The sequence below is a fragment of the Oncorhynchus keta genome, chromosome 19 (genome assembly GCF_023373465.1).
Source record: "Oncorhynchus keta strain PuntledgeMale-10-30-2019 chromosome 19, Oket_V2, whole genome shotgun sequence".
Lineage (NCBI taxonomy): Eukaryota > Metazoa > Chordata > Actinopteri > Salmoniformes > Salmonidae > Oncorhynchus > Oncorhynchus keta.
The window spans coordinates 6,100,497-6,114,013 of NC_068439.1; the positions used below are offsets into that span (position 1 = coordinate 6,100,497).

General features: G+C 43.0%; 1 protein-coding gene across 3 annotated transcripts in view; it reads left to right on the top strand.

Moving 5' to 3' along the window:
* wipf3 (WAS/WASL interacting protein family member 3) overlaps positions 1-12,479 on the top strand; it is a 24,117-nt gene extending 11,638 nt beyond the window's left edge. For all 3 annotated transcript variants that reach the window (XM_052469137.1, XM_052469135.1, XM_052469136.1), the window contains 5 exons: positions 2,934-3,089; positions 3,617-4,414; positions 6,009-6,155; positions 7,737-7,841; positions 11,793-12,479. In XM_052469137.1, coding sequence (XP_052325097.1) covers positions 2,934-3,089; positions 3,617-4,414; positions 6,009-6,155; positions 7,737-7,841; positions 11,793-11,815 — 1,229 coding nt within the window. In that variant the 3' untranslated portion in view covers positions 11,816-12,479. The remainder of the gene's footprint in view (positions 1-2,933; positions 3,090-3,616; positions 4,415-6,008; positions 6,156-7,736; positions 7,842-11,792) is intronic.
* The last annotated feature ends 1,038 nt before the right edge of the window (positions 12,480-13,517 follow it).

Genomic DNA, 13,517 nt, shown 5'->3' on the forward strand with positions numbered 1-13,517 from the left:
ACACACACACACACACACACACACACACACACACACACACACACACACACACACACACACACACACACACACACACACACACACACACACACACACACACACACACACACACACACACACACACACACACACACTTGAGGAAGGAATGCCCAGCAGCAGATAAGGAGACAGACAAGCAGGAAACTACTGTAGGAAACACATGGAGAAACACATGGAGAAACACATGGAGAAACACATGGTGAAACACATGGAGAAACACATGGAGAAACACATGGAGAAACACATGGAGAAACACATGGAGAAACACATGGAGAAACACATGGAGAAACACATGGAGAAACACATGGAGAAACACATGGAGAAACACATGGAGAAACACATGGTGAAACACATGGAGAAACACATGGAGAAACACATGGAGAAACACATGGAGAAACACATGGAGAAACACATGGAGAAACACATGGAGAAACACATGGAGAAACACATGGAGAAACACATGGAGAAACACATGGAGAAACACATGGAGAAACACATGGTGAAACACATGGAGAAACACATGGAGAAACACATGGAGAAACACATGGAGAAACACATGGTGAAACACATGGAGAAACACATGGAGAAACACATGGAGAAACACATGGAGAAACACATGGAGAAACACATGGAGAAACACATGGAGAAACACATGGAGAAACACATGGAGAAACACATGGAGAAACACATGGTGAAACACATGGAGAAACACATGGAGAAACACATGGAGAAACACATGGAGAAACACATAATAATATGCCACATAGAGAAACACATGGAGAAACACATGGTGAATATATATATTCTATAACCCAGACCTCCTATATTCTAGAACCCAGACCTCCTATATTCTATAACCCAGACCTCCTATATTCTAGAACCCTCCTACATTCTATAACCCAGGCCTCCTATGTTCTATAACCCAGACCTCCTATATTCTATAACCCAGACCTCCTATGTTCTATAACCCTCCTATATTCTATAACCCTCCTATATTCTATAACCCTCCTATATTCTATAACCCAGGCCTCCTATATTATATAACCCTCCTATATTCTATAACCCTCCTATATTCTATAACCCAGACCTCCTATATTCTATAACCCAGACCTCCTATATTCTATAACCCAGACCTCCTATATTCTATAACCCCCCTATATTCTATAACCCTCCTATATTCTATAACCCAGACCTATATTCTATAACCCCCTATATTCTGTAACCCTCCTATATTCTGTAACCCTCCTATATTCTAGAACCCAGAACTCCTATATTCTATAACCCAGACCCCCTATATTCTATAATCCAGACCCCCTATATTCTATAACCCAGACACCCTAAATTCTATAACCCAGACGCCCTAAATTCTATAACCCAGACGCCCTATATTCTATAACCCAGACGCCCTAAATTCTATAACCCAGACCTCCTATATTCTATAACCCAGACCTCCTATATTCTATAACCCAGACCTCCTATATTCTATAACCCAGACCTCCTATATTCTAGAACCCAGACCTCCTATATTCTATAACCCAGACCTCCTATATTCTATAACCCAGACCTCCTATATTCTAGAACCCAGACCTCCTATATTCTAGAACCCTCCTATATTCTATAACCCAGACACCCTATATTCTAGAACCCAGACCTCCTATATTCTAGAACCCTCCTATATTCTAGAACCCAGACCCCCTTTATTCTATAACCCAGACATCCTATATTCTATAACCCATACCTCCTATATTCTAGAACCCCCTATATTCTATTACCCAGTCCTCCTATATTCTATAACCCAGACATCATATATTATATAACCCAGACCTCCTATATTCTAGAACCCCCTATATTATATAACCCAGACCTCCTATATTCTAGAACCCCCTATATTCTATTACCCAGTCCTCCTATATTCTATAACCCAGACCCCCTATATTCTATAACCCAAGTCTCCTATATTCTATAAACCAGACCCCCTATATTATATAACCCAGACCTCCTATATTCTATAACCCAGACCTCCTATATTCTTAAACCCAGACCCCCTATATTCTAGAACCCCCCTATATTCTATAACCCAGACCTCCTATATTCTATAACCCAGACCTCCTATATTCTAGAACCCAGACCTCCTATATTCTAGAACCCAGACCTCCTATATTCTAGAACCCAGACCTCCTATATTCTAGAACCCCCCTATATTCTATAACCCAGACCCCTATATTCTATAACCCAGACCTCCTATATTCTAGAACCCCCTATATTCTATAACCCAGACCCCTATATTCTAGAACCCAGACCTCCTATATTCTAGAACCCTCCTATATTCTATAACCCAGACCTCCTATATTCTAGAACCCTCCTATATTCTTTAACCCAGACTTCCTATATTCAATAACCCTCCTATATTCTATAACCCAGTATGTCTGTAGTCCTCTTAGATACCAGTATGTCTGTAGTCCTCTGAGATACCAGTATGTCTGTAGTCCTCTGAGATACCAGTATGTCTGCAGTCCTCTGAGATACCAGTATGTCTGTAGTCCTCTGAGATACCAGTATGTCTGCAGTCCTCTGAGATACCAGTATGTCTGTAGTCCTCTTAGATACCAGTATGTCTGTAGTCCTCTTAGATACCAGTATGTCTGTAGTCCTCTGAGATACCAGTATGTCTGCAGTCCTCTGAGATACCAGTATGTCTGTAGTCCTCTGAGATACCAGTATGTCTGTAGTCCTCTGAGATACCAGTATGTCTGCAGTCCTCTGAGATACCAGTATGTCTGCAGTCCTCTGAGATACCAGTATGTCTGCAGTACTCTGAGATACCAGTACATGTGTGTACAGGTGATATCATAAAAACATATTGACTCATTGTCTGTGTGATGTTCCCTATGCAGAGCCCAGGGCCAGTGGTGGTCTGTCCCAGGACCATCCCCAGGGAGGATCAGGAGAAGGGGCGGAGGCTATGAGGCCCTCTCTAGGGGGCTTGTTCTCTGGCGGGTTCCCCATCCTCAGACCCGCTGGGCAGAGAGCCTTCACAGGGAAGAACGTGGGTGGGTCAGGAAGGCAGGATGATGAAAATACTATCTGTCTATCTGGTGTCCGTTGCTATTCAATTTTCTATTTCAATCTAAGGGCTTTATTGGCATGGAAAACATATGTTTACATTGCTAAAGCAAGTGAAAAAGATAATAAACAATAAAAATTAACATTGAACATTACACTCACAGAAGATCCAAAAGAATGAAGACATTTCAAATGTCTCTCTCTCTCTCTCTCTCTCTCTCTCTCTCTCTCTCTCTCTCTCTCTCTCTCTCTCTCTCTCTCTCTCTCTCTCTCTCTCTCTCTCTCTCTCTCTCGCTGTCTGTCTGCCTGTTTCTCTCTCTCTTCCCTCTTCTCTCTGTCTGTCTGTCTGCCCTTTCTCTCTCTCTTCCCCTCTCTCTTTCTCTCTGTCTCTCTCTCTGTCTCTCTCTCTGTCTCTCCCTCTCTCCTCTCCACATCTGTCATAAACTAACCAGGTTGTGTGTTGTAGTGTCTGTATCTAATAGACATTGTGTGTGTGTGTGTGCGTGTGTGTCAGTTTCACGCTCTAGCTCATCAACGGGACTGAAGCCTCAGTGGAACCCTCCACCGACATTGTCAGACAGTGGCCACACCCCCGAGCCCTACCATAGGCCGCCAGAGAGAGGAAGCCCTTCCCACCGCCCTGCCCACTCAGCCTCCGCACCTCCCTCCCCCTCTCACAGCAAACCTCCCCACTCCATTACTGCCCCCACCACCACTCTTCCTCCCCCTCCTCCCTCATTCCATGAGCGTCCCAGCAGCAGGCCTCCCCCCATCCCTACTGGTCCTCCCCCTCCTCCCCCTACCCAAGTCACCAAGCCTACCTGGCTCCCCATCCAGCACCCTCACCCCTTACCCCAGCCCTCTACCCCTCCTCCCTCCACGTCCCCCTCATCCCTCCCTAACCGGAACTCTGGTTTCTTCTACCCGCCTCCTCCCTCCCCCATCCTCTCCTCCTCCCTCCCCCTCCTCCCTCCCCTGTCCTCTCATCCTTCCCCACTCCTCCCTCCCCCATCGTCTCCTCCCTCCCCCTTCTCCCTCCCCATCCTCTCCTCCTCCCTTCCCCCTCCTCCCTCCCCTGTCCTCTCCCCTTCCTCTGAATTGAGGTTCTCTATCTCTGGTCCCCACGGCCCCCCTCCTCCTCCTCCTCCTCCACCCCTCCCCGCCTCATTCACCCCCAGCTGCCCCTCCTCTCTGCCCCCTCCACCACCCAAGATGCCCCCTGTGCCGTCCCCTGCCATGCGGCCCCCGGTGCCCCCCTCCTACCCCTGCACTGCACCTAGTCGACGACCACCAGCTGTGCCCAGGAGTGCAGGTATTTTTTTGTGATATTTGAAGGGGAAAAGGCTTGATTTTGCAGCATAATACTGTATGTGATGTAATACTGTATGTGATATAATACTGTATGTGATGTAATACTGTATGTGATATAATACTGTATGTGATGTAATACTGTATGTGATATAATACTGTATGTGATATAATACTGTATGTGATGTAATACTGTATGTGATATAATACTGTATGTGATGTAATACTGTATGTGATGTAATACTGTATGTGATGTAATACTGTATGTGATATAATACTGTATGTGATGTAATACTGTATGTGATATAATACTGTATGTGATGTAATACTGTATGTGATATAATACTGTATGTGATATAATACTGTATGTGATGTAATACTGTATGTGATATAATACTGTATGTGATGTAATACTGTGATATAATACTGTATGTGATGTAATACTGTATGTGATGTAATACTGTATGTGATATAATACTGTATGTGATGTAATACTATATGTGATGTAATACTGTATGTGATGTAATACTGTATGTGATATAATACTGTATGTGATGTAATACTGTATGTGATGTAATACTGTATGTGATATAATACTGTATGTGATGTAATACTGTGATATAATACTGTATGTGATGTAATACTGTATGTGATGTAATACTGTATGTGATATAATACTGTATGTGATGTAATACTGTATGTGATGTAATACTGTATGTGATGTAATACTGTATGTGATGTAATAATGTATGTGATATGCAATGATTTTGTTCCAATTTCTTGTGAAAATGACGAGGGATAAAGTTTGTTGACGTGTGACTTGATTGAGCCATAGATTTGCGTTAAATGTGTGGTGATTGGTTGAAATTACTAGCCCTCGTTTTCGTACTACAATGGGCCAGTTTTATACAATAATATTGCAACGATTTGACTGTTCTATACATTTGCAAGCTCTCTCCTTATATGGAGGTAATTGTTGATCAAAATCAAATACAATCGCAAAGTCCCAGAGAGATCGATTACTGTTTCCTGCATCTGATTGTTAATGACTCAGTGGTTTAATTCTATCTGTCCCTCATACCATCACGGTCACCTAATCATCCCCAGCTTACAATTGGCTCCTTCATCCCCCTTCCTCTCCCCCTGTAAACTAATCCCCAGGTCGCTGCTGTAAATGAGAACGTGTTTTCAGTACCTGGTGAAAACAGAAAAACACTGTTCAATAGATTCCATCCGGACTGGGCTCCAACGACACCAAATTCATCTAGCTACACAGACAGAGACTACACAGACAGAGACTACACAGACAGAGACTACACAGACAGAGACTACACAGACAGAGACTACACAGACAGAGACTACACAGACAGAGACTACACAGACAGAGACTACACAGACAGAGACTACACATACAGAGACTACACATACAGAGACGACAGAGACTACACAGACAGAGACTACACATACAGAGACTACACAGACAGAGACTACACAGACAGAGACTACACAGACAGAGACTACACAGACAGAGACTACAACACTGAGAGAGAACTCTCTTTGTGAGGTTTCTCCACATTGTCTGTTGTCTTTCCCAACAGGTGTGGGGAGGTCGTTGGCTTCTCCCCCTGTCCCACCAGCCCGCTCCCCGTCCACCGAGCTGACCAACCGGATCCCTCCCCCTCATCCTCCTCCCCTCCCCCCGTCCTTAATGAGGAATGGACACAGTCTAAGCTTGCACGGCCTGGGTGAGAGTCTGATTCTCCTTCTTCGTTCAATAACTCCCTTCACTCTTTCAATTCCTCTCCAAAACGGTGGCAATCGTGCCAAAGCCATTTATTTTCTTAGCCACAGAAGCATGGCTTGTTCTTTAGACTTTTAGGCTGGGTGTCTGTGACACGCTTTGTGTGTTAGTGGTGTCTTTTCATAGTGTGTTAATGTGTCTTTGTGTTAGTGGTGTCTTTAATGTGTCTCTGTGTTAGTGGTGTCTTTAATGTGTCTCTGTGTTAGTGGTGTCTTTTCATAGTGTGTTAATGTGTCTTTGTGTTAGTGGTGTATTTAATGTGTCTCTGTGTTAGTGTTGTCTTTTCATAGTGTGTTAATGTGTCTGTGTGTTAGTGGTGTCTTTTCATAGTGTGTTAATGTGTCTGTGTGTTAGTGGTGTCTTTTCATAGTGTGTTAATGTGTCTCTGTGTTAGTGGTGTATTTAATGTGTCTCTGTGTTAGTGGTGTCTTTAATGTGTCTCTGTGTTAGTGTTGTCTTTTCATAGTGTGTTAATGTGTCTCTGAGTTAGTGGTGTCTTTTCATAGTGTGTTAATGTGTCTTTGTGTTAGTGGTGTATTTAATGTGTCTCTGTGTTAGTGGTGTCTTTAATGTGTCTCTGTGTTAGTGGTGTATTTAATGTGTCTCTGTTAGTGGTGTCTTTTCATAGTGTGTTAATGTGTCTTTGTGTTAGTGGTGTCTTTAATGTGTCTCTGTGTTAGTGGTGTCTTTAATGTGTCTCTGTGTTAGTGGTGTCTTTTCATAGTGTGTTAATGTGTCTCTGTGTTAGTGGTGTATTTAATGTGTCTCTGTGTTAGTGGTGTCTTTTCATAGTGTGTTAATGTGTCTCTGTGTTAGTGGTGACTTTAATGTGTCTCTGTGTTAGTGGTGTATTTAATGTGTCTCTGTGTTAGTGGTGTCTTTAATGTGTCTCTGTGTTAGTGGTGTCTTTTCATAGTGTGTTAATGTGTCTCTGTGTTAGTGGTGTCTTTAATGTGTCTCTGTGTTAGTGGTGTCTTTTCATAGTGTGTTAATGTGTCTCTGTGTTAGTGGTGTCTTTAATGTGTCTCTGTGTTAGTGGTGTCTTTTCATAGTGTGTTAATGTGTCTCTGTGTTAGTGGTGTATTTAATGTGTCTCTGTGTTAGTGGTGTATTTAATGTGTCTCTGTGTTAGTGGTGTATTTAATGTGTCTCTGTGTTAGTGGTGTATTTAATGTGTCTCTGTGTTAGTGGTGTATTTAATGTGTCTCTGTGTTAGTGGTGTCTTTTCATAGTGTGTTAATGTGTCTCTGTGTTAGTGGTGTCTTTAATGTGTCTCTGTGTTAGTGGTGTCTTTTCATAGTGTGTTAATGTGTCTCTGTGTTAGTGGTGTCTTTAATGTGTCTCTGTGTTAGTGGTGTCTTTTCATAGTGTGTTAATGTGTCTCTGTGTTAGTGGTGTCTTTAATGTGTCTCTGTGTTAGTGGTGTCTTTAATGTGTCTCTGTGTTAGTGTTGTCTTTTCATAGTGTGTTAATGTGTCTCTGTGTTAGTGGTGTATTTAATGTGTCTCTCTCTCTGGTCTTTCAGATGACTTTGAGTCTAAATTTCAGTTCCACCCAATAGAAGACTTTCCCCCTCCAGAGGAGTTTTGGCCCTTTCCACGCATCTACCCAAGCAGAGAGAACCAAGGAGGTGGGGGTACAAAGTGTGTGTGTGTGTGTGTGTGTGTGTGTGTGTGTGTGTGTGTGTGTGTGTGTGTGTGTGTGTGTGTGTGTGTGTGTGTGTGTGTGTGTACGGTGCCTTTGGAAAGTATTCAGACCCCTTGACTTTTTCCACATTTTGTTAAGTTACCGTGTTACACAGCCATTGGTAGGCCGTCATTGTAAGTAAGAATTTGTTCTTAACATGACTTGCCGAGTTAAATAATAATAATAAAATAATATAATTTAAAAAATGTTAAATAAAAGAAAAATATATTTTTGTTTTTATTCTAAAATTGATTTAAAAAAAAGATATCCTCAGCAATATATACACAATACAACATAATGATAATGCGAAAACAGGTTTTTATACATTTTTGCAAATGTATTAAAACCAAAAAAAAATTTAATAACCTATTGACATAAGTACTCAGACGCTTTGATATGAGACTCGAAATTGAGCTCATGTGCATCATGTTTCCATTTATCATCCTTGAGATGTTTCTACAACTTGATTGGAGTCCACCTGTGGTAAATTCAATTAATTTGACATGATTTGGAAAGGCACACACCTGTCTATATAAAGGTCCCACAGTTGACAGTGCATGTCAGAGCAAAAAACCAAACCATGAGGTCGAAGGAATTGTCCGTAGACCTCCAAGACAGGATTGTGTCGAGTCACAGATCTGGGGAAGGATACCAGAAAATGTCTGCAGCATTGAAGGTCCCCAAGAAGAGTGGCCTCCATCATTCTTAAATGGAAGAAGTTTGGAACCTCCAAGACTCTTCCTAGAGCTGGCTGCCCGGCCAAACTGACCAATCGGTGGAGAAGGGCCCTTGGTAAGGGAGGTGACCAAGAACCCGATGGTAGAGTTGCCAGACTGAAACCACTCCTCAGTAAAAGGCACATAACAGCCCGCTTGGAGTTTGCCAAAAGGCACCTAAAAAACTGTCAGACGATGAGAAACAAGATTCTCTGGTCTGATGAAACCAAGATTGAACTCTTTGGCCTGAATGCCAAGCTTCACGTTTGGAGGAAACCTGGCGCCATCCCTATGGTGAAGCATGGTGGTGGCAGCATCATGCTGCCTGGATGTGTTTCAGCGGCAGGGACTGGGAGACTAGTCAGGATCGAGGTAAAGATGAATGGAGAAATTCGATGAAAATCTGCTCCAGAGCACTCAGGACCTCAGACTGGGGCGAAGGTTCACCTTCCAGCAGGACAATCTTCTCTGTTTTTGTTTTATTATTTCACTGCCATACTGTGTTCGATCTTGTCCAGCCATCTTGTCTCAAGAGGACCACAATGGAAATAAGTACCAGACTTTATAGTGTGTTATCCTCCATGATTTAACAATGGAAATAAGTCCCAGACTGTATAGTGTGTTATCCTCCATGATTTAACAATGGAAATAAGTCCCAGACTGTATAGTGTGTTATCCTCCATGATTTAACAATGGAAATAAGTCCCAGACTGTATAGTGTGTTATCCTCCATGATTTAACAATGGAAATAAGTCCCAGACTGTATAGTGTGTTATCCTCCATGATTTAACAATGGAAATAAGTCCCAGACTGTATAGTGTGTTATCCTCCATGATTTAACAATGGAAATAAGTCCCAGACTGTATAGTGTGTTATCCTCCATGATTTAACAATGGAAATAAGTCCCAGACTGTATAGTGTGTTATCCTCCATGATTTAACAATGGAAATAAGTCCCAGACTGTATAGTGTGTTATCCTCCATGATTTAACAATGGAAATAAGTCCCAGACTGTATAGTGTGTTATCATGATTTAACTCAGACTGTATTGTGTGTTATGATTTAACAATGGAAATAAGTCCCAGACTTTATAGTGTGTTATCCTCCATGATATAACAATGGAAATAAGTCCCAGACTTTATAGTGTGTTATCCTCCATGATTTAACAATGGAAATAAGTCCCAGACTGTATAGTGTGTTATCCTCCATGATTTAACAATGGAAATAAAATAAGTCCCAGATTTAACAATGGAAATAATCCCAGACTGTGTGTTATCCTCCATGATTTAACAATGGAAATAAGTCCCAGACTGTATAGTGTGTTATCCTCCATGATTTAACAATGGAAATAAGTCCCAGACTGTATAGTGTGTTATCCTCCATGATATAACAATGGAAATAAGTCCCAGACTTTATAGTGTGTTATCCTCCATGATTTAACAATGGAAATAAGTCCCAGACTGTATAGTGTGTTATCCTCCATGATTTAACAATGGAAATAAGTCCCAGACTGTATAGTGTGTTATCCTCCATGATTTAACAATGGAAATAAGTCCCAGACTGTATAGTGTGTTATCCTCCATGATTTAACAATGGAAATAAGTCCCAGACTGTATAGTGTGTTATCCTCCATGATTTAACAATGGAAATAAGTCCCAGACTTTATAGTGTGTTATCCTCCATGATTTAACAATGGAAATAAGTCCCAGACTTTATAGTGTGTTATCCTCCATGATTTAACAATGGAAATAAGTCCCAGACTGTATAGTGTGTTATCCTCCATGATTTAACAATGGAAATAAGTCCCAGACTTTATTGTGTGTTATCCTCGATGATTTAACAATGGAAATAAGTCCCAGACTGTATAGTGTGTTATCCTCTATGATTTAACAATGGAGGAATGGGAGAAACTCTCCAAATACAGGTGTGTTATACCCAAGAAGACGCAAGGCTGTAATCACTGCCGAAGGTGCTTCAACAAAGTACTGAGTAAAGGGTCTGAATACTTATGTTAATGTTATATTTCAGTTTTTATTTGTAATACATTAGCAAACATTTCTAAAAACAGATTTTGATTTGTCGTTATGGGATATTGTGATGTCATTATGGGGTATTGTGATGTCATTATGGGATATTGTGATGTCATTATGGGGTATTGTGATGTCAATATGGGGTATTGTGATGTCGTTATGGGGTATTTTGATGTCATTATGGGGTATTTTGATATCATTATGGGGTATTGTGATGTCTATATGGGGTATTGTGATGTCGTTATGGGGTATTGTGATGTCATTATGGGGTATTGTGATGTCATTATGGGGTATTGTGATGTCATTATGGGGTATTGTGATGTCATTATGGGGTATTGTGATGTCATTATGGGGTATTGTGTGTGGATTGATGAAGGCTGTAACGTAACAACATGTAAAAATTGAAGTGGTCTTAACATTTTCAGAATGCACTGCTTGTGCGGTTGTATGTTTGTGTGTGTGTATTTGTGTTTGTGTGTATGTCTCTGTGTTTGTGTGTATGGATATGTGTGTGTATTTGTGTATGTGTGTCTGTCTGTATGTGTGTGTGTATCAGCATGCTCTTGTCTTAATTGTCCTATTCAAATGATTTTGTGATTTACTCCTCCCCCATCCTCTCCTCTCTCCTCCCCCATCCTCTCCTCTTTCCTCCCCCATCCTCTCCTCTCTCCTCCCCCATCCTCTCCTCTTTCCTCCCCCATCCTCTCCTCTCTCCTCCCCCTCCCCATCCCTCTCCTCCTCCCCATCTCCTCCCCCATCCTCTTTCCTCCCCCTTTCCTCCCCCCCATCCTCTCTCCTTTCTCCTCCCCCATTCTCCCCATCCTCTTTCCTCCCCATCCTCTCCTCTTTCCTCCCCCACCCTCTCCTCTCTCTTCCCCCCCATCCCTTTCTCCCCTCTCTCTCCCCCATCCTCCTATCTCTTCTCTCCTCTCCTTTCCATCCCCTCCTCTATCTTTCCTCCCCCATCCTCTCCTCTCTCCTCCCCCACCCTCTCCCCCCATCCCTCTCTCTCTCCCCCATCCTCTCTTCTCTCCCCCATCCTCTCCTCCCCCTCCTCTCCCCAATCCTCCCCCCACCCTCTCCTCTCTCCTCCCCCATCCTCTCTCTTCTCTTCTCTCCTCCTCCATCCTCTCCTCACTACTCCCCCCAGTGATCAGGACACAGCTATGGTGATGCAGTGAGACAACATGGACCCCCCACCCCCACACATCCAACAGCTGGCCCAACACATCCTCTTCATCCTACATTATCCTCATCCTCTGTCCCCAGGGGCCATAATTGAGACTGTGTGTGTGTGTGTGTGTGTGTGTGTGTGTGTGTGTGTGTGTGTGTGTGTGTGTGTGCATGCGAATGCAATACCGTGCCACACCCAGTGCAGGCTATGTGACCTCCAACCTTCTCCAGTGTGGAATGTTTAGAATGTGTCAGGAGGGTAGAACCCGACAGTGTTCTCTCACTATATATATATATCTATTGATAAACTGGGTGGCACCAGCCCTGAATGCTGATTGGCTGACAGCCATGATATATCATGGGTATGACAAAACATTTATTTTACGTTGGTAAACAGTTTATAATAGCAGTAAGGCACCTCTGGGGTATGGCCAATATACCACGGCTAAGGGCTGTATCCAGGCACTCCGCGTTGTGTCGTGCTAAAGAACAGCTCTTAGCCGTGGTATATTGGCCATATATCACACCCCCTCTGGCCTTAAATATATACTGTATATATATGTCTCTCTCTGTTCTCTCCCTCTCTCTCTATGTCTCTTTTTGTCTCTCTCTCTCTCTCTCTCTCTCTCTCTCTCTCCCTCTCTCTCTCTCTCTCTCTCTCTCTCTCTCCTCTCTCTCTCTCTCCTCTCTCTCTCTCTCTCTCTCTCTCTCTCTCTCTCTCTCTCTCTCTCTCTCTATATATATATATATATATATATATATATATACATATATATTTATATATTTATATATATATATATTGAGATTCTTCAAAGTAGCCACCCTTTGCCTTGATGACAGATTTGCACGCTCTTGGATTTCCCTCAACCAGCTTCACCTGGAATGCTTTTCCAACAGTCTTGAAGGAGTTCCCGCATATGCTGAGCGCTTGTTGGCTGCTTTTCCTTCACTCTGTGGTCCAACTCGTCCCAAGCCATCTCAGTTGGGTTGAGGTCGGGTGATTGTGGAGGCCAGGTCATCTGATGCAGCACTCCATTACTCTCCTTCTTGGTCAAATAGCCCTTACACAGCCTGGAAGTATGTTGGGTCATTGTTTTGTTGAAAAACAAATGATAGTCCCACTAAGCGAAAACCAGACGGGATGGCGTATCGCTGCAGAATGCTGTAGTAGCCATGCTGGTTAAGTGTGCTTTGGATTCTAAATAAATCAGTGTCAGTGTCACCAGCAAAGCACCCCCACACCATCACACCTCCTCCTCCATGCTTCATGGTGGGAAATACACACCATCCCACCTCCTCCTCCATGCTTCACGGTGGGAACCACACACCATCACACCTCCTCCTCCATGCTTCACGGTGGGAAATACACACCATCACACCTCCTCCTCCATGCTTCACGGTGGGAAATACACACCATCACACCTCCTCCTCCATGCTTCACGGTGGGAAATACACACCATCACACCTCCTCCTCCATGCTTCACGGTGGGAAATACACACCATCACACCTCCTCCTCCATGCTTCACGGTGGGAAATACACACCATCACACCTCCTCCTCCATGCTTCACGGTGGGAAATACACACCATCACACCTCCTCCTCCATGCTTCACGGTGGGAAATACACACCATCACACCTCCTCCTCCATGCTTCACGGTGGGAAATACACACCATCACACCTCCTCCTCCATGCTTCACGGT